We start from the raw sequence: 22,182 nt of genomic DNA on the forward strand, positions 1-22,182 counted from the left end.
GCAACAGCCCCAAAACATCACTGCTCTAGAGGAGATCTGCATGGAGGAATGGGCCAAAATACCAGCAACAGTGTGTGAAAACCTTGTGAAGACTTACAGAAAACGTTTGACCTCTGTCATTGCCAACAAAGGGTATATAACAAAGTATTGAGATAAACTTTTGTTATTGACCAAATACTTATTTCCCACCATAATTTGCAAATAAATTCATTGAAAATCCTACAATGTGATTTTCTGGATTTTTTTTCTCATTTTGTCTATCATAGTTGAAGTGTACCTATGTTGAAAATTACAGCCCTCTCTCATCTTTTTAAGTGGGAGAACTTGCACAATTGGTGGCTGACTAAATACTTTTTTGCCCCACTGTTTAAAGGACCTTCCACCCCCAACACAGCATTGAATGAGCTGTATTCCGCCATAAGCAAACAAGAAAATGCTCACCCAGAGGCTGCGCTCCTAGTTGCCGGGGACTTTAATGCAGGGAAACTTTAATCAATTTTACTACATTTCGATCAGCATGTTAAATGTGCAACCTGAGGAAAAAGAACTCTGGACCACCTATACTCCACACACAGAGACGCATACAAAGCTCTCCCTCGCCCTCCATTTGGCAAATCTGACCATAATTGTACCCTCCTGATTCCTGCTTACAAGCAAAAACTAAAGCAGGAAGCACCAGTGACTAGATCAATAAAAAAGTGGTCAGATGAAGCAGATGCTAACACTGTTTTGCTAGCACAGACTGGAATATGTTCCGGGATTCCTCCGATGGCATTGAGGAGAACACCACATCTGTCATTGGCTTCATCAATGAGTGCATTGATGACATCATCCTCACAGTGACTGTACGTACATACCCCAACCAGAAGCCATGGATTACAGGCAGCATCCGCACTGAGCTAAAGGCTAGAGCTGCCGCTTTCAAGGAGCACGACTCTAACCCGGAAGCTTATAAGGGATCCCAATATGCCCTCCGACGAACCATAAAACAGGAAAAGTGTCAATACAGGACTAAGATCGAATCGTACTACACCGGCTCTGACGCTCGTCGGATGTGGCAGGGCTTACAAATCATTACAGACTACAAAGGGAAGCACAGCCAAGAGCTGCCCAGTGACACGAGCCTACCAGACGAGCTAAATAACTTCTATGCTCGCTTCGAGGCAAATAACACTGTAACATGCATGAGAGCACAAGCTGTTCCGGAAGACTGTGATCACGCTCTACACAGCCGATGTGAGTAATACCTTTAAACAGGTCAACATTCACAAGGCCGCAGTACCAGACGGATTAACAGGATGTGTACTCCGAGCATGCGCTGACCAACTGGCAAGTGTCTTCACTGACATTTTCAACCTCTCCCTGTCTGAGTCTGTAATACCAACATGTTCCAAGCATAGCACTCACATCTGGAGCCATGAAGTGCTTTGAAAGGCTGGTCATGGCTCACATCAACACCATTATCCCAGAAACCCTAGACCCACTCCAATTTGCATACCGCCCCAACAGATCCACAGATGATGCAATCTCCATTGCACTCCACACGGCCTTTTCCCACCTGGACAAAAGGAACACCTATGTGAGAATGCTATTCATTGACTACAGCTCAGTGTTCAACACCATAGTGCCTTCAAAGCTCATAAATAAGCTAAGGTCCCTGGGAGTAAACACCTCCCTATGCAACTGGATCCTGGACTTCCTGACGGGCCGACCCCAGGTGGTAAGGGTAGGTAACAACACATCTGCCACGCTGATCCTCAACACAGGGGTTCCTCAGGGGTGCATGCTCCTGTACTCCCTTTTGACTCATGACTGCACGGCCAGGCACGACTCCAACACCATCATTAAATTTGTCGATGACACAACAGTGGTTGGCCTGATCACTGACAACGATGAGACAGCCTATAGGGAGGGGGTCAGAGACCTGGCCATGTGGTGCCAGGTCAACAACCTCTCCCCCAACGTGATCAAGACAAAGGAGATGATTGTGGACTACAGGAAAAAGAGGACAGAGCACACCCCCATTCTCATCGACGGGGCTGCAGTAGAGCAGGTTGAGAGCTTCAAGTTCTTTGGTGTCCACATCACCAACAAACTGACATGGTCCAAGCACACCAAGACTGTCGTGAAGAGGGCACGCCAAAACCTATTTCCCCTCAGGAGACTGAAAAGATGTTGGCATGGGTCATCAGATCCTCAAAAGGTTCTACAGCTGCAACATCGAGAGCATGGTTTTTATCACTGCCTAATATGGCAACCGCTCGGCCTCCGACAGCAAGTCAGTACAGACGGTAGTGCAAACGGCCCAGTACAACACTGGGGCCAAGCTTCCTGCCATCCAGGACCTCTATACCAGGCGGTGTTAGAGGAAGGCCCTAAAAATTGTCAGACTCCAGCCACCCTAGTCATAGACTGTTCTCTCTGCTACCGCACAGCAGCGGAGCGCCAAGTCTAGGTTCAAGAGGCTTCTAAACAGCTTGTACCCCCAAGCCATAAAACTCCTGAACTGAATCTAGTCAAATGGCTACCCAGACTATTGCAGTGCCCCCCCTCTCTCCCCCACTGCTACTCTCTGTTGTCATCTATGCATAGTCACTTTAATAACTCTACCTGCAAGTGCTTAGTACCTCAAATAACCGGTACCCCCGTTTGTATTAACCTTGCTGTCTGTCTCTCCGACGTTGCAAAATTGTTAAAATATTCAAATTCGATCTCCATCTGTCTCGTAGTAATGAACGTGTCGGGACGAGATAAACAGGAAGGCAGCCTTTCTCAACCAGTCGAAATCATGAATCAGCTGGTATCATTTTTATGGATATATACAAATGACAATTGAAAAATAAGTCAAATGAAACAAAGTGCAGCTAGTTGTGGAAAAAGTACCCAATTATCATACTTGAGTAAAAGTAAAAATACGTAATGGAAAATGACTCAAGTAAAAGTGAGTCACCCAGTAAAACCCTACTTGAGTAAGTCTAAAAATATTGCTAAAATTTACTTAAGTATCAAAAGCAAAAGTATAATTAATTTCAAATTCCTTATATTAAGCTAACCAGAGGGCACCATTTTCGTGTCTTTTTTCATTTACGGATAGCCAGGGGCATGCTCCAACAACCCTCAGATATAATTTACAAACGAAGCATGTGTTTAGTAAGTCCGTCAGATCAGAGGCAGTAGGGATGACCAGGGATGTTCTCTTGATAAGTGTGTGAATTAGACCATCTTCCTGTCCTGCTAAGTATTCAAAACATAATGAGTACTTTTGGGTGTCAGAGAAAATGTATGGAGTAAAAAGTCATTTTCATTAAGAATGGTAGTAAAGTAAAAGTATAATGTTGTCAAAAATATAAATAGTAAAGTACAGATACCCCCTAAAAAAAACAATTAAGTAATATTTAAGTACTTTACATCACTGCTAGTTTGCAGTGACATTGATGTACATTCTGATGAAAGCTGATCATGTAGCAACCTTCAGTTTTAATACCCACAAAATCCCAATTTATCCTGTTGACAAACTTTATTTGAGTTTAACAGTTTACAAATGACTAGTGATGAACAGCTAAGTATGTCATTTCGGGATTGTAATGTCAAGTAACCAGCACTGACTTAAAATATCCAGGTGACATTTTTCATTCCTGCACCCCCAATTACATGATGGCCCTGGCCCCCAAAGTGACAGCCTGAGCACAGAGCATAAATTCAGGGCACAGTATATATCCATTAATGTCTAACATATCATCCAAACTTTTACATCGGTTTTGAGGGAATAAAGACCATCAGAGGGCATACAGAAACCTTTAACTTTTATTTACCACATAAAAAAAAAAAAGTGAACCACACTATACAAATGGTTTTCTGGTAGCAGGTAACAATGCAGATTACACTTCTAAGGGCCTTTTTCAAACACACAGATCGCGCTCTGGAAGTGCAGCTAAAATTGCTCATCTTTTTTAAAACACGTTCTCCTGCCACGTAACGCAGCAGTGTCTCAATAGCTTCTCCCCTATTACGTCTTTTTGCTCCTTAAATGCAGATAGGCAGTAGCATGCAACCCTCGGTGTGAAGGGTTTTGATTGTTTATTTTGTAATGTTAAGATAAAGGGGTAAAGGTCTCTGTCCATATTTACATATCAAAATGTATCTGTCGAACCTGAGCAGTTCAGATGGGATCTTCAAACAAACACTGGGCGAGCAGCTATCCCATAATCTCCGAGTTTAAAGGGAAGTCCAGCTTTAGCAACCACCTTGATGATTCAGAAGACTTTTCTTTCTTCTTTATGGTTTTTATTTTTCTCCTTCTGTGCTCGCATTCCTGACAACATTGGCCAAATGTCAAAAAGAATGATGTTTATTAATCAAGAAACAACTTAAAAAAAGAAAGGAGGAAGGGTGGAGAACAATGAAAAGGTTTTAAGCCAAGTAGCTGTACGTGTCTTTCTCTCCATCGACACGCTCCAGGTACTCCTTCTCTATCAGGATGTCGATGCATTTCTGAAAGACACATACACACATGACCATTATTACTATTACTAACATGGCAGATGTTGCATACAGAAAGTGGTTTCCATAAACCTACAGGAAACAACCGTAATGTAAAAACACAGTATAGATTTGTTACATTTCTGAAAGACAAACAAGACCGTTCCTACCATGGCAAGTGATGCATTTACAGTATGTGGTTCCATGAAATCCTCTGGAGTCAGAAGGTAAATTGCCATCTAATGTTCCCTAATTTAATGCATAATTTACCTTGATGACGGGGACTCTTGGTTTAAACCTGGATGACAGCTGGTTCAGAACCTCTGCCAGGAGCTGCTGATGTTTCAGCACTTTACGCATCTTCATGATTCTCACGATGGCTGCCTACAGTAGGGTGGAGGAATACAACAGAACAGCCTTAAACAACAATATTCTAGACTAGAGTCATTTGTGGACAATGGATGATAAACAGCGATTTTTGTGAATGTTAATGAGTGCTTGAGAGTGTGTAAATTTCAGTGAACAGAAGAGCATGATGATGGACTGATGGACAGTGTACCTGTATTAGCAGTTTCCTGTCCTCCTCTATGTTCTTGTGAGTTGTTTCCTGCTCCTGCTTCTGCTCTGTCTTCATTGGCACGTTAATGTTCACCCGAAGTTTCTTGCTGTCAAGATTAAAATCAAAACCTGCTATCAGCAACAGTTCATGGAATCGATTACAGTACAGTAACATCATAGGGATTATGAATATCTTTTTTACACCATTTGTACAGTTGTGATCTACACTGATAAACAGGGCTGCATCCCAAATGGGATTCCCTACGTAGTGCACTATATAGGGAATAAGGTGACATTTGGAATCAGCCATGGTGTGTGTCATCACTCACTTTTTGTATCCCAGGAAGAGTTTTATTAAGGTGTCTGGTTTGAACTCCACTTCATCCACATTTGCATTCTCATCCTCCAGGACCTGGACAAAAGAACATGGCTTAGGTCAAAACTTTCAAAGAGACTCTACAGTGCTGAATGGTGATTCCCTATCAACTGGAGTTGTTTCTGTCTGTCTGCTAATAAGAGGCACGAAACTTACCAGCAATTTGGACTTCAACAAGATTTGCAAGACTTGCACCAAAATGTCCTGTTGGGGAAAAAAAAAAAACTTCATAAAAATGTATGAAGCAAATTAGTTGGCTGTTGCTTTCAGCTTATATCTTCACATCACAGCATAACATCTTCTTTTGAAAAACCATCCATCAAAGAGAATGGTCTGTCTGACAGTAACTTTTGAATTACATTTATTTTGAGTAACAGACATATAAAACAAATGTACAATGTGGACCCAGAGGATATCACTTGAAAGTATTCATTAAAATGCTTGTTTCCAAAGTGGTCCTCGATGGTATACTGGATCCTTTAGAGTTGTCAGTACTCACTATCTTGATCTGCGTGCTGTCAGTGAGCTGCTGCACTGTGTAGACATCCTCAGTGTTGTATTGTAGTAAGATGGCCATCTGGAAGGTAGAAGCCTGGGAGGACAGGAGGAGCAACAGGGAATATATCAAAACCATCTTACAGTACAGGATACAACAGCAACTCAGCTCCATGCATATGGTTGATTTGTGGAATTTTTGCTTGTTGACAGTGAGCACACAGCAGTACGCTCCAGTATGTTTGTTCAACAATGTTGGTTGATTAATTAATATTCCTAACTTGTGAGAGTCTGAAAGGACATTATTGCATTTTATTTGACCAGAGAGACAACAGCTGTACTCGCCTGGAGTGTGTATCTGTTCTTAAAGCAGTTGGTGACCAGCTCTCCTTTGGACAGGTGGTAGAGCCAGGTCAGCTTGCGCCCGCTGTGTCTGCTGGCGTAGAAGGCCGTGAACCTTTGGTAACTCCTCTCCAGCTGAATGAGGGCAGGAGAAGAAAAGAGAGAACGGTGAGTAAACAGGGATCAATGTCAGTTAATTGGGTCACTGTGGAGGAGATCGTTAGTGTGTCTTACCTCAGAGGGCAAAGCGAATGTACAGGACTGCTGGAAGGGCCAGGAACCAGAACTGAGGACCTGGATGCTGAAGTCCACTGGAATATAGACACACAAACAGATTAGCAATCTTCTTACCATAGTTCTTGGTTTCAAAGTGATTCTTTGTTTTACAGTTTGGTTAGGATAACACAGGGCTGTAGATTAATCTCAGTAGCCGAGTTTCCAATAAACTCCTTTCTGTCATAATGAATCCCAGAATCGGGAAACTCTCCCTTTGCTCATTAGTCACATTATACTCACAGTCCAAAGGCTCAGAGTTTGTGAGGTGCTTTTTGAATTGTTCATTTAGGTCTTTGCTGACGCCGATGTCCTGGAACATGCGCTGGAGTTTAGAGGTGTACTCGAAGCCGCATGCTTGCTGTTGGGAAAGAGGGCAGGACAAACCATTAAAACAGGGGTGATCCCAGGTAAAACACAGTCCAAACACTGAGCAACCAGAGAATATCTTACGGTTTGTAATTCAACAAACCAATCAAAATGCAATGGCAATATCACAATAAAAACTGCAAACTGATCAAATGTGTTTCAAGGCAATTAAAGGCATTGTCATGAGGTGAACAAGATTTTAGTTGTGTACTACCTTCAGTTTGGAGATCATACTGGCTTCAGCATCGTCACTGGCGCTGTTCTGATGGACTAACCGCTTAGCCAGCATCTTGGCGTAGAACTTCTGGAACACATCTTTGTCCTCTATGTACTTAAAGACCACCATCTAGGGAAGAGAACACATAACAGTTAGATATAGGGTTGTGAATAGAGATCACGTCACATACTGTAAACCAACTAAAATATAACATCAGGCTGAAGGAGGGGGAGGAGATTGGGTCTGCAATGGCGGGCAGGCAGTTGTGGAAGTCCCAGTTTTCCTCCTGTTGACTCCAGATAACCTGATGAAGTACCAGTAGCCGTGTAGGCATACCAATCCTTGCGTCCTAAATAGTAGGCCGTTTGAGTATGCGAAAACATTTAGTTTAATAGTATGCAACGTTTAAAAAATAAAGTATACTTTAAAAGCACTGATGTCATACTAATTTCGGCTTTTGACAACAGCTGATCAATTAGATATTGGGAGGTGCTTCCGAAATCAACAAATAGTGGGAAATAACGCAATCGCACATGACGCATTCTCAGCATGCGAAAATACCATGTGTTATAGTATGTGACTTTTCAAAAATCAAGTATAAAAATGCCAGGATGTTATACTTATTTCGTCTCTTCGTCATAGTGGAATTCGATGCACACTTTTCCAGTGCTTTAGTTTATTATGTTGCTGTCCAGCGGTTCCCGACTGTCCATGTTTTGTGCAATAGCATTTTGATTTGAACATCCGAAAGGTTTGTGCGTGTAATAGGCTATTCTATTTCATTTATATATGTTACAGCACTTTGGTTTCACTAATAAATATGCTGAAATGGAACCAAATTATCGTTTTTTGTCTTCAGTCCTTTTTACACTGAACAAACATTTAAATGCAACATGTATAGTGCTGGTTCCATGTTTTCATTAGCCGAAATAAAATATCCCAGAAATGTTTTAAATACACAAAAAGCTTACTTCTCTCAAATGTTGTGCACAAATTTGTTTACTTCCCTGTTAGTGATAATTTCTCCTTTTCCAAAATAATCCATCCACCTGACAGGTGTGGCATATCAACAAGCTGATTATTGATCACTACACAGGGGCACCTTATGTTGGGGACAATAAAAATACACTCAAATGTGCATTTTTGTCACACCACAATGCCACAGATGTCTCAAGTTTTGAGAGAGCGTACAATTGGCATGCTGACTGCAGGAATGTCCACCAAAGAAAGTTGCCAGAGAATTTAATGTTAATTTCTCTACCATAAGCCGCCTACAACATCATTTTAGAGAATTTGGCAGTACGTCCAACCAGCCTCACAACCACAGACCATGTGTATGGCGTCGTGTGGGTGAGCAGTTTGCTAATGTCAACATTTTGAACAGAGTGCCCCGTGGTGGTGGGGTTATGGTATGGGCAGGCATAAGCTACGGACAATGAACACAATTGCGTTTTATCGATTGGCAATTTGAAAGCACAAAAATACCGTGACGAGATCCTAAGGCTCCTTTGTGAGGCTCAGTATTTTTTAAGTATCTGTGAACAACAGATACATAACTGTATTCCCAGTAGAGGTCGACCGATTATGATTTTTCAATGCCGATACCGATTATTGGATGACCAAAAAAAGCTGATGCCGATTAAATCGGCCAATATTTTATATATATATATTTGTAATAATAACAATTACAACAATACTGAATGAACAATGAACACTTTTATTTTATCTTAATATAATACATCAATAAAATCAATTTAGTCTCAAATAAATAATGAAACATGTTCCATTTGTTTTAAATAATGCAAAAACAAAGTGGAGAAGAATGTAAAAGTGCAATATGTGCCATGTAAAAAAGCTCATGTTTAAGTTCCATGATCAGAACATGAGAACATATGGAAGCTGGTGGTTCCTTTTAACATGAGTCTTCATTATTCTCAGGTAAGACGTTTTAGGTTGTAGTTATTATAGGACTATTTCTCTCTATACCATTTGTATTTCATATACCTTTAACTATTGGATGTTCTAATAGGTACTTTAGTATTGCCAGCCTAATCTCAGGAGTTGATAGGCTTGAAGTCATAAACAGCGCAATGCTTGAAGCATTGCGAAGAGCTGCTGGCAAACGCAGTAAAGTGCTGTTTGAAAGAATGCTTACGAGCCTGCTGCTGCCTACCACCGCTCAGTCAGACTGCTCTATCAAATCATAGACTTAATTATAATATAACAACACACAGAAATACGAGCCGTAGGTCATTAATATGGTCAAATCCGGAAACTATCATTTCGAAAACAAAACGTTTATTCTTTCAGTGAAATACGGAACCGTTCCGTATTTTATCTAACGGGTGGCATCCATAAGTCTAAATATTGTTGTTACATTGCATAACCTTCAATGTTATGTCATAATTACGTAAAATTCTGGCAAATTAGTTTGCAACGAGCCAGGCGGCTCAAACTGTTGCATAGACCCTGACTCTGCGTGCAATGAACGCAAGAGAAGTGACACAATTTCCCTAGTTTAATATGGCCTGCTAACCTGAATTTATTTTAACTAAATATGCAGGTTTAAAAATATATACTTCAGTGTATTGATTTTAAGAAAGGCATTGATGTTAATGGTTAGGTACATTCGTGCAACGATTGTGCTTTTTTCACAAATGCGCTTTTGTTAAATCATCCCCCGTTTAGCGGAGTTGGCTGTCTATGTTAGGAAGAAATAGTCTTCACACAGTTCGCAACGAGCCAGGCGGCCCAAACTGCTGCATATACCCTGACTCTGTTGCACAGAACGCAAGAGAAGTGGCACAATTTCCCTAGTTAAAAGAAATTAATGTTAGCAGGCAATATTAAGTAAATATGCAGGTTTAAAAATATATACTTGTGTATTGATTTTAAGAAAGGCGTTGGTGTATATAGTTAGGTACACATTGGTGTGACGACAGTGCTTTTTTCGCGAATAAGCTTGTTAAATCACCCATTTGGCGAGGTAGGCTATGATTCATGATAAATTAACAGGCACCGCCTCGATTATATACAACGCAGGACAACCTAGATAAACTAGTAATATCATCAACCACGTGTAGTTAACTAGTGATTATGTTAAGATTGATTGTTTTTTATAAGATACGTTTAATGCTAGCTAGCACCTGACCTTGGCTCCTTGCTGCACTCACATAACAGGTAGTCAGCCTACCATGCAGTCTCCTCGTGGAGTGCAATGTAATCGGCCATGATCGGTGTCCAAAAATGCCCATTACTGATTGTTATGAAAACTTGAAATCGGCCCTAATTAAATCGGCCATTCCAATTAATTGGTCGACCTCTAATTAGCAGTCATGCAAAATCCGTAGATTAGGTCCCAATTTATTTAAATTGACTGATATGAACTGTAACAGTAAAATCTTTGGAATTGTTGCATGTTGCATTTATATTTTTGTTCAGTATAAATAGGATAGATGGACTATATGGGCTACAGTAAAGATTGAATGTGATAGTCTGCCTTTAACCAGCCTGAGTAGGCCTCTAACTTCATTCTTACTCTACTCAGCATTTAGAGAAATTAATCCAATTGGAATTTAGCTATTGTCAGGCTCGTTAATACGATGCAGGGCCACGGTCAGTATGTTTCTATGTTCTGGAACATTCGATTGAACGGAAACAAGATTCCGACCAGTTGACAAATCGGGAGGAGTTGGGTTGTGGAACGCTGTCAGCCTGGCTACTGCCCATTAAATACGTCACTCATTACTTCAAGCCACACCTCGCCAAACGTACCTCAAAGTCCGTTCAAGAACGTTTTGGGAAACGTGTCGTTCAGTACCAACCATTCTGCAATGTGGCAAACGTTTAAGCTAACCGAACGCACCTCAGGAGTCAGGAGCCGCTACCGTATGGCGGCCGTGGCATCCTGCATACTTTTTTACTGAACAGTATGTGCTGAATAGTATGCGACAATGAGTACATAATATGCAGTTTAAGTATGTAATACGCTAGTATGTGTATTCAGACATTGCCAGTGTGACAGCTGAATACTTGAGAAAAAGCAGTCCCCCAACTTACCACTTGGTTTAGTGTGTCTTCCAGCTCTGCCTCCTCTGGGTTCTTTGAGCTGTGCGAAATAAAGAATTTCATTTAAAATCAATGTCAATGTGAACCGTTTCAGAGCAAAAGTCAATAGCAATACTGGAGTGCAGGCTACTGCCCTCAGGCGTGCGTAGACTTGAATTACAAACTGTGGGTCTGGAGTTATGTATTGGGTGAATGCATCAGAGGAGAGACTGAGTGACACACCTCTTCTTCAACAGAGAGTCACAGTATCTAGCCAGCAGCTCTGGAGATTTGCTGGACGACTGCACCATCTTGGTCACAGCATTGTTGTTTATGAAGCGTCCACAGGCCTGGAAAAAACAGTTCAAACTTAACAGCAACAGTGTGCATGACACCATATGAAAACCTCTTACACCACAAAATATAGTAACATTTGACCATACCTTGTCCAGAGCAGCAACAAAACCAGCGTCGTTGTTGAACGCTGACATTACTAAGGCATTATACTTTTTGTGGACGTCTAAGATGGTCTGGACATACATTTTGGGATCCTGTGGTGAAGTAAATGAAAACAATAAAGTCAAGGATAACTCAAGTGATCTGGAGAGAGTGTCTCAGATGAATCCAATAAAGATGTGAACCTTTGGGTAAAAAGTATGCGTAAATGTCACTATTTTAGCCACTGTAGTTCTTACATTGAGAGCCGCTTCTCCACACTTCTCTATAGCAGCAAGGCCCTGGTTGTATATGTGCGTCTCCAGGAGTTTCTTCAGCTCTCCCAACCCATCAGTGATCCGGGACACCAAATTGTACATCCGCCCAAGGTCTGCACAGAGATATATATATATGAGAATAAATGGTGATAACCACAAACATACATTTACACAGCCAAAGCTCACATGGAAAGTACATATACAGTAAATGTACATATAGAAGTACATACATAGTGTACAAAGCATTGTTGACTGGATGTCCTTTGGTTGGTGGACCATTCTTGATACACACCAGAAACTGTTTGAAAAACCCAGCAACGTTGCAGTTCTTGACACACTCAAACTGGTGGGCCTGGCACCTACTACCATACCCCGTTCATAGACACTTAAATATTTTGTCTTGCTCATTCACTAACTGAATGGCAAACATACACAATCCATGTCTCAATTGTCAAGGCTTAAAAATCCTTCTTTAATGCGTTCTTTCCCCTTCATCTACACCGATTGAAGTGGATTTAACAAGAGACATCAGTAAGGGACCATAGCTTTCATCTGGTCAGTCTTTCATGGAATGAGCAGGTGTTCCTAATGTTTTGTACACTGTGTACAAATTTATGGAAAGTACACAAAGCAAAAAGGCACGTCTGGCAATTGCCATCTGGACTCTCCTCTGTACCTTCATTTTTGTCAGCGTCCAGAAGATTCTGGAACTCTGTGTGGAAAATCTCCAGGTGCTTCTCGATGAGCACCTGCTCACACTTGCGGGCCAACTCGTCCTGCGTGCTCTCATGGAGGTACACCTGCACCCTCCGCTGCTCCTCCAAAAGACGTGCCTCCGCCTGAGAGACAGAGAAGGAGAAAAAGAGAGCAGAGGGAGACGGATAGAGAAAAAAGGATTCGGTTAACATTTTTACACTAAATAAAGGCCACAGATACAGCTACTATTTCGCTCGATGCACAGGTTTGATAACCTACCTTCTTCATGTACTCAGTAACAGGGTTTTGTTGCAGGAACTCTGTGCTCTCTCGTGTGTAGAAGCGCTCGGTGTCCGCCAAGAACTGAGTCTCAAAGTACTCTTTGTAGACCGACAATGTGGGGCCTTTGGCAAAGGCATCATCCTCATTGAGGCCCAACTCAACTAAAAGACACACAACTCCACTGTCAGAGCCATGAAATCACAATAGTTTCATATTGGTTGACCAACACACAACTAAAATATGCCAGGACCTACCGTAGGATTGGACGACTCCACTGATAAGCCTGGTGTTGATGGTCTCTCCGTTTCGTTCCTTCTCGATGAGCTTCAATACAGCATTTGTGACCTTAGTTGCGGGGGGAAAGAAATGTAGGGTAAATGCCTTCAACAAAATGTACATTATCACAATCTACTCACTAATAAACTAAGACTGGGAATAACTTTTCCACAGCTGATCTGAGGGGATACTCACTTGTTTATTCAAAGGTCTGAAAAGGCATTCCCTCCATGTCACCAAAGCGAGCTGAAAGGAGAGGAGAGGATGGGGCGATGCATACGGTTGAGAATACCATCTAAGATGAGATGTGGGTTAAGAAAAATTATTGTCTATCGTCTTACGGAGTAGATTTCATAGATCCCTTTGCGCCCCTCATCACACTCGCGGCGGACCCAGTGCCGGTTGAGGTAGGCACAGATACCATTCAGCACTTTGCTGGAGAATCTGTAGTCTTCCCACTGCTGTGTGTAGAACTTTAATACACTCTCATCCATCAGGTCTTCTCCATCCTGCAGATGAAGGGAAAAGAGAGGAAAGAGAATAAGAAACTGATATTTAGTTAAAGATAAGCAAGCAAACGTGGTAGGATATTTCATATGCTTCCTTTAACCTCTTTTGAAAGGGCTTATGGAGAATTAACCAGTATTCAATTAATTCAGTCACTTCATTAACCTCAGTCCATTTAAAAAGGTACAGGAAAGAGCATTACCTTGAGCAGGTTGGTCAGGTAGTTCTTGAGGAATTCCTTGAGTCTCTTGTAGAGCTCCAGGCCCACAAACTGGGCCCCTCCTGGGGTGGGGGCCTTTTTGGAGGGTTTGGATGGAGGGGGCCCTGTCCCACGGGCCTGATTAGACTGGTGCACACTGGTACAGTAGTTATAAACATGTCTGGGTGGTGGGTTAAGGCAACAACATAAATGTAGAAACTGAAAATACTGACAAATGGATTTTCCCCAATTATGCTTCAAACTGATGCAAGCCTGTCCCAAAAAACATAAAATGCATTTTTTCCAGCTTTGCCATTTTGTTTGACTAACCATCCGTTAGCTATGCCCCTTAATAAACACACCGGGAAGTACATTAGGAAGTACATTAGTCAGAGAAGCCTTGCAGTGCATCTATGGGGAAGGATACGTGTAGAGTTCCATGTATCGTGCTTTGGCCATGCTCTGTCTGGTGTACACCTGCTGTATTCCTGCTCGCAGGTCATCCCAGATCTGGTCTAGGCCAATCTGTTTGAGCCCATGAGGGTTCTGGCTTCTGTTGGAGGACATTGTCTCTTTGCTTGTTGTTGCTCTCTTATCAGTTGCTGTGTCACGTTTTGTTTTATCGTGTGTAATGAACCTGTCAAGAGCTACTCCTCCATAAGGTGATGAAGAGAGAGGCCACAATCCAACACAAGACAAGGTGGGGTCTTCTCTTCAGAGTGGCAGACAATATTGGAAGACCCCCTTCAAGTAGCAATCAGGAGCACCCTGCCAAGAGACCTGCAAACACACACACAACAAAAAACATTGTAAGAAAGGAGCATACATTTGTATAAGTCACATAGTGCAGACTCTGAAGTGTAAGATAAAATGTTGGAAAAATCAATTAGCTCATCAATATATGCATTATTTTGAAACTGTTTCCATTATAGACTACACTACACAGCAAAATGATTGGAATAATTCCCCTGCCACACAAAGCTGCTCTATAGACAGGTGCTAATGAATGACATATTGTAAGAGATTAGCTTAGTCTGTGTTATATTGACTCCAGCCTCCCATTGATCAGGACCTAGCAGCTGGGCTTGAGGTCTGACCTTCACTGGTTCTGAATATTGTAACTTTAATACAGTGTCAGTAAGTGTGCCTGTCCACCGCAGTGCAGCGATGCCTGGGGGGAATATGGCTGACTGGATTGGGCTTTCCTTCAGCTTGAAACCTAAACCCAGCTGCCCTCGGCTTCTGTTTACCATGTGCATGGCGGGGCTGATTTCCGGCATGGAGAAGGACATCCTTCAAGTATAATTGAATAATACATTGAAGGTAGAGAAATTACAAAAAAAAATAACCATGATTTAAAAGGAGACAAGAGCACAGAATTATGATTTCAAGATGACGTAGGCCTAACCTGATCTTGTTTCATTACTGTGTTTATGTATGCAAATATGTTAATTTAGATTCTACTAAGTCTTAGAATACAACCATAGACATGTGTATATGATAATATCCTTGGTTATTAGAGACAAATGTATCTAATAAGAATATGACTTGTCTTGAATGCAGAAACACTGCATGCACTTTGCATGAATGACAAACATGAGATGGTAACATAAGTGGTGGGCTTAATCATTTAATAACCAACTGTTCAAGATAATGTGTTACTCCTTTAGTCAAGGCTCAATTATTCATAATTTTATCAGAGACAGGGTTGGCTCTCTGTAACCATGGCAACAGATGCAGATAACTCACTAGAAAGAGGTAGCCTAACCTCTCAAAGTGGTGTGGGTGCTATGGATGGAGGGAACTAGCATATGTGCAGTAAAGGTAGGTTGCTGCATAACAACGTTCTGAAACAGTGACACTAATCCAGTTCAACAAATAAAGAAATGAAACGTCGGACAGTTGGCAGCAAAGAGGAAGCTACGTGATCATAGGGATAATAACGTTATGTTTGGGCAAAATGATTGTCACTTAGCTGATAGCTAACAACAATATTTGAATGCCTGGCTTGCAATACGTCGTCACATATCTATTCTCTGTCTATTGTTAGCTAGCTCCATAGCTCACTGTCAGTTGCACAACTGTTAACATTGATAACTTGTAGGTAGCTAGCCAAAGGCAACATCGTTGTAGCTAACGTTAGCTACAGTAACTTTATCTGGCTATATAGTTACACCTACAGTCTTCCGGCACGATCTAGCTATCCAGGGAAACTTCTGCGTTTGTAACTAACTAGCTTTATCATGCCATGGCTAAACCTGTACGTTAATATTAACCTGGTCAGTGAAGCGTAAGCAACAATAGCAGTTAATAATGGTTTGGACTAGCTAACGCTAGCATTATTTGCTAGGTGTATGTAGCTAGCTAGTAAAAACCAAATAACTACTCGATAACAAGACAAACTACACATTTTGATTGACAACTGTTATTTAGCTAACAGAGGGCACTGGCTAGTACTAACATGATATATAGCTAACTAACGTTACTGCGAAAAATGAGGCCTGTTGTTCGGGCGCAATGCTAGCTAACGAAGTTAGCTGTCCGCAGAAGGCAGACGAGATAAGACAGCCAGTCGGTGTTCGCTGTATAAACACAACACAAAATAGTCTAGTGCGCGTTCAGTTTATAACCAGTTAGCTAACCTAGCTAGCTAAATAGGTACAATAATTTCAAAGTTCACTGGTGATATGTGTAGCTAACTATGCTTAGCTACTGTACTAGCTAGCTAACAAGCGAACGTAGCTAGCTGACGTTAGTTTACCATCGTCCAGTAGCAGTAGTGCTCGTTCTTGGCTCCAAATCAAATAAAACAGTGCAAATTAGGCACAAATATTACGTTTATAATCCGAGTAGAGTATTGGAAAATCCCCTTTCTAAAACAAATCCCCCTTCCCTCTAAATGATTTACTTTCACTGCCACAACAATAGCTGCGGCAGTGTATAGAAATAACACTTTATAAATCTGCGTTCACAGAAAGATGTCCCATGGAATTTGAGTGTGGAATTTAACGTTCCGTATACGGTCGGCGGATAATAAGGCCATTTTGTTCCATGTCACAGCCTGGTTTGTGAGATTGTAAAATTTCTAAGGAAAACTGATTGATGATGATGTATACCCCTACTACAACAGAAAACAATTTGTGTCGTCATATTCTAAAACATCCTGTAATTTTAATATGGTTTTATGGGTCCGGCTCTGGCATAGTTTGATGCTACAGGTACAAGTGTAACTATCAGCCAGATGGTTCCCCTTCCACTCACCACCAAATATTATGAGAGGAAGGCTGGCAGTGGGAGAAAAGTAAAATGCAGTAGGATCTGTAACATGGAGCTGGATCTGGATGTTACATCAAGTAGGGCATCCAGCTCAGAGTTAAAACTTCCTGCATAGCATCCAGATCAGTTACGTCCGGCTCAGAGTAACATTCAGCATCCAGCTCAGTTACATACAGCATCCAGCTGAAAGGTACATCCGGCTCAGACTTCAAATCAAATTTGATTTGTCACATTCTTTTATTATTATATTTTTTATTTAACTAGGCAAGTCAGTTTAGAAATATTTCTTATTTACAATGACGGCCTACCCCGGCCAAACCTTGCCCTAACCCGGACAACGCTGGGCCAATTGTGCGCTGTCCTATGGGACTCCCAAAAACAGCCATTTGTGATACAGCCCGGGATCAAACCAGGGTCTGTAGTGACATCTCTAGCACTACGATGCAGTGCCTTAGACCACTGCGCCACTCGGGAGCCCGAATACAACAGTTGTAGACCTTACCAGGAAATGCTTACATCCAACATCCGGCACAGAGTTATATCCAGCATCCGGTTCAGAGTTACATCCAGCTCAGAGTTACATCCAGTTCAGAGTTACATTCAGCATCCGGTTCAGAGTTACATCCAGCATCCGGCTCAGAGTTACATCCAGCTCAGTGTTACATCCGGTTCAGAGTTACATCCAGCATCCGGCTCAGAGTTACATCCAGCTCAGCGTTACATCCAGCTCAGAGTTACATCCAGCATCCGGCTCAGAGTTACATCCAGCATCCAGCTCAGAGTTACATCCAGAATCCGGCTCAGAGTTACATCCAGCATCCGGTTCAGAGTTACACCCAGCATCCGGTTCAGAGTTACATCCAGCATCCGGCTCAGTTACATCCAGCATCTGGTTCAGAGTTACATCCAGCTCAGCGTTACATCCAGCTCAGAGTTACATCCAGCATCCGGGTCAGAGTTACATCCAGCATCCGGTTCAGAGTTACATCCAGCATCCGGCTCAGTTACATCCAGCATCCGGTTCAGAGTTACATCCAGCATCCAGTTTAGCGTTACATCCAGCATCCGGTTCAGAGTTACATCCAGCATCCAGTTCAGAGTTACATTCAGCCCAGAGTTACGGCCAGCATCCAGTTTAGCGTTACATCCAGCATCCGGCTCAGAGTTACAGTTGAAGTTGGAAGTTTACATACACCTTAGCCAAATATGTTTTAACTCAGTTTTTCACAATTACTGACATTTAATCCTAGTATAAATTAATTCCCTGTTTTATGTCAGTTAGGATCACCACTTTATTTTAAGAATGTGAAATGTCAGAATAATCATAGAGAGAATAATTTATTTCAGCTTTAATTTCTTTCATCATATTCCCAATGTGTCAGAAGTTTACATACACTCAATTAGTATTTGGTAGCATTGCTTTTAAATTGTTTAACTTGGGTCAAATGTTTGGGGTAGCCTTCCACAAGCTTCCCACAATAAGTTGGGTGAATTTTGGCCCATTCCTCCTGAAAGAGCTGCTGCACGCGCTTTTTTTTAGTTCTACCGACAAATGTTCTATAGGATTGAGGTCAGGACTTTGTGATGGCCACTCCAATACCTTGCCTGTGTTGTCCTTAAGCCATTTTGTCCCAACTTTAGAAGCATGCTTGGGGTCAATGTCCTTTTGGATGACCCATTTGCGACCAAGCTTTAACTGATGTCTTGAGATGTTGCTTCAATATATCCACATCATTTTCCTTCCTCATGATTTTGTGAAGTGCACCAGTCCCTCCTGCAGCAAAGCAAACCCCCACAACATAATGCTGCCACCCACATGCTTCACGGTTGGGATGGTGTTCTTCGGCTTGCAAGCCTCCCCCATTTTTCCTCCAACCATAACGATGGTCATTATGGCCAAACAGTTCTATTTTTGTTTCATCAGACCAGAGGACGTTTCTCCAAAAAAGTACGATCTTTGTCCCCATGTGCAGTTGCAAACCATAGTCTGGCTTTTTTTATGGCGGTTTTGGAGCAGTGGCTTCTTCCTTGCTGAGCGGCCTTTCAGGTTATGTCCATATAGGACTCGTTTTACTGTGGATATAGATACTTTTGTACCTGTTTCCTCCAGCATCTTCACAAGGTCCTTTGCTGTTGTTCTGGGATAAATTTGCACTTTTCACACCAAAGTACCTTCATCTCTAGGAGACAGAACACATCTCCTTCCTGAATGGTATGACGGCTGCGTGATCCCATGGTGTTTACACTTGCGTACTATTCTTTGTACAAATGAATGTGGTACCTTCAGGTGTTTGGAAATTGCTCACAAGGGTGAACTAGACATGTGGAAATCTATCTATCTGAGTTTGAAGGTAGGCCTAGAAATACATCCACAGGTACACCTCCAAATGACTTAAATTATGTCAATTAGCCAATCAGAAGCTTCTAAAGCCATGACATCATTTTCTGGAATTTTCCAAGCTGTTTAAAGGCACAGTCAACTTAATGTATGTAAACTTCTGACCCACTGGAATTGTGATACAGTGAATGATAAGTGAAATAACCTATCTGTAAACAATTGTTGGAAAAATTACTTGTGGCATGCACAAAGTAGATGTCCTAACCGACTTGCCAAAACTATAGTTTGTTAACAAGAAATTTGTGGAGTGGTTGAAAAATTTGTTTTAATGACTTCAACCTAAGTGTATGTAAATTTCCGACTTGAGCTGTACATCCAGCTCAGCGTTACATCCAGAAAGTCTTGCATTTCCAATTTGAAAATAAGTCCTGCGATTTCAGGTTTCAAAATAAGAGTTCCTCAATTGGAAATGTGAAAATAAGTCCTGCAATTTCCTATTTAAAAATAAGAGTCCCTCGATTTGTCATGCCAAAATAAAAGTCTGGTCAATTTCCAATTTCAAAACAAGAGTCCCTTGCTTTGTCATTAACATAAGTAATGCAATTTTCAATGTGAAAATAATAATACCTTGATTTATCGTATCAAAAAAAAGTTATATAATTTTTTATTTTCAAAATAACAATAAGTTTCGTTCCAAAATAAGTCCTACATTTCCAATTTCAAAATAAGAGTCATGATTTGTTGTGTATGTTTTTTTATGTACGTTTTATTTCAATAGTAATATAAAGCCCTTGTGGAGAATGTCATAAAATTAATTGTCAAGGCACAGATATACAGTGCCGTGAAAAAGTATTTGCCCCATTTCTGATTTTCTGTATTTTTGCATATTTTTGATACTGAATGTTATCAGAACTTACACCAAACCCAAATATTAGATGAAGGGAACCAGAGTTTACAAAAAAATATATGCTTATTTGATTTATTTAATTAACAGTTATGCAACACCCTATTCCCCTGTGTGAAAAAGTATTTTCCCCCTTACACTCAATTGATTGTGCCACCTTTAACTGCAATGACTGTAACCAAATGCTTCCTGTATTTGTTGATCAGTCTCTCACATCGATGTGGAGGAATTTTGGCCTATTCTTACATGCAGATCTACTTTAACTTACTTTAACATTTGTGGGTTTTCAAGCATGAACTGCTTTTTCAAGTCCTGTCACAACATCTTTGACTAGACCATTCCAAAACTTCAAATTTGTAGCTTTTAAGACATTTTCATGTAGACTTGATTGTGTGTATTGGATTATTGTCTTGATGCATGATCCAGCTGTGCTTCAGCTTCAGCTCAGAGATGGAATGCCTGACATTCTCTTGTAGAATTCTCTGATACAGAGCAGAATTCAGGGTTCCTTCTATTAAGGCAACCCACCCAAGTCTTGAGGCAGCAAAGCATCCCCAAACCATCACACTACCACCACCATTCTTGATTGTTGGTATAAGGTTCTTACTGTGGAATGCAGTGTTTGGTTTTCGCCAGTCATAATGGGACCCATGCACTCATTATTGGAATTCGCTCTGGATAAGAGCGGCTGCTAAATTACTAAAATGTCAAATGTACTTTTGACTCATCTGCCCATAGGACATTCTTCCAGAGTCTTAATAACCATCCAGATGCTTTCAGGTGCTTTTTGGCAAACTAAAGTAAACTTTTTGGAACGAGATGGGTCCCATTATGTCTGCCGAAAACCAAACACTGTCCCAATTTTTTGTTAATAGAAGAATTAAGGAAAGTGAAGAACCAGCTTCTACCATAACTGCTCACATACCTGCCATGATGTTGTCCTGTGCGGTGAAGGCCACTATGAGTCCGTCAGGGGCCTGGTTGCCAGGCCTGTCAACTTCTTCCTCAACATCTGCTCCTGGCTCACCATCAGCCTCAGCAGGTCAGGACCTGTCGGGGTAGTCTGACATACTAAAGACTGGACTGCTGGGTGGCCAAGACACGAAGCTGGCCTGCAGGGGCTTCCCCGGGTCATCCTTCAGGCCTTTATGTAGTCTTTGGTGAACTGCTCATTGAGGATCATCTTATTCTGCAGCTGGGCATTCTCTTTAGCTGAGATCCTCTGGCCCAGTTTATTCAGCTTGCCCTCAGTCACTTTCACAATGCACTTGAGGGGCTGGTACAGGTGGAAGGGGGGCAGCAGGTCTGTATGAACCGTCTGCAGCGATGGTGTTATCCTGTAGGGGGCTCAGCCACTGCTTACACAGCCACACAGGACAACAACCAGTTAGCTACAAGGTTGTACCATCCAATATCACAGTAATCATTACCTGTAACGCTTTGATGTATTGTGCAGTTAACTGATGTCTAGTTGTCTTCTTGGATGGGGAATTATCAAAGTTAGACCTATATTTACTGTTGGACTGACCTTTTGTTGAGGACGGCGGGAGGTGTTGTGATGTTGGTGGGTATTCTGTCTGGCTCTTGGGGAGGCAGGAGCGAGAGAGAGATAGAGAGAGAGCCAGAGAGAGGGACAGAGAGAGCCAGAGAGACAGAGGACATGCTTGGGGAACACTTGCTTTTGCAATGTTAACATATGTTTCCCATGCCAATAAAGCCCTTGCATTGAATTCAATTTAATTGAGAGCCAGAAAATGAGAGAGACAGAGAGAGAGCCAGAAAGAGAGAGCCAGAAAGAGAGAGTCGGAGAGGGAGAGCCAGAGAGAGAGATGGCC

General features: G+C 41.6%; 1 protein-coding gene across 1 annotated transcript; it reads right to left on the reverse strand.

The window, feature by feature from the left end:
* Positions 1–3,502: 3,502 nt before the first annotated feature.
* On the reverse strand, positions 3,503–17,030 carry LOC110508677 (cullin-1). Its single transcript, XM_021589387.2, has 22 exons — positions 16,591–17,030; positions 14,257–14,609; positions 13,833–14,010; positions 13,465–13,632; positions 13,319–13,369; positions 13,102–13,192; positions 12,845–13,008; positions 12,546–12,708; positions 11,852–11,982; positions 11,600–11,707; positions 11,400–11,506; positions 11,169–11,217; positions 7,107–7,238; positions 6,767–6,884; positions 6,485–6,561; positions 6,254–6,385; positions 5,913–6,005; positions 5,570–5,617; positions 5,367–5,449; positions 5,039–5,144; positions 4,750–4,863; positions 3,503–4,491 (listed from the first exon to the last, which is right to left on the reverse strand). The coding sequence occupies exons 2-22, from the start codon at positions 14,394–14,396 to the stop codon at positions 4,411–4,413; spliced, it is 2,334 nt and encodes a 777-aa protein (XP_021445062.1). The 5' UTR covers positions 14,397–14,609; positions 16,591–17,030; the 3' UTR covers positions 3,503–4,410.
* Between the last annotated feature and the right edge of the window lie 5,152 nt (positions 17,031–22,182).

This window comes from Oncorhynchus mykiss, chromosome 28 (genome assembly GCF_013265735.2).
Source record: "Oncorhynchus mykiss isolate Arlee chromosome 28, USDA_OmykA_1.1, whole genome shotgun sequence".
NCBI classification, from domain to species: domain Eukaryota; kingdom Metazoa; phylum Chordata; class Actinopteri; order Salmoniformes; family Salmonidae; genus Oncorhynchus; species Oncorhynchus mykiss.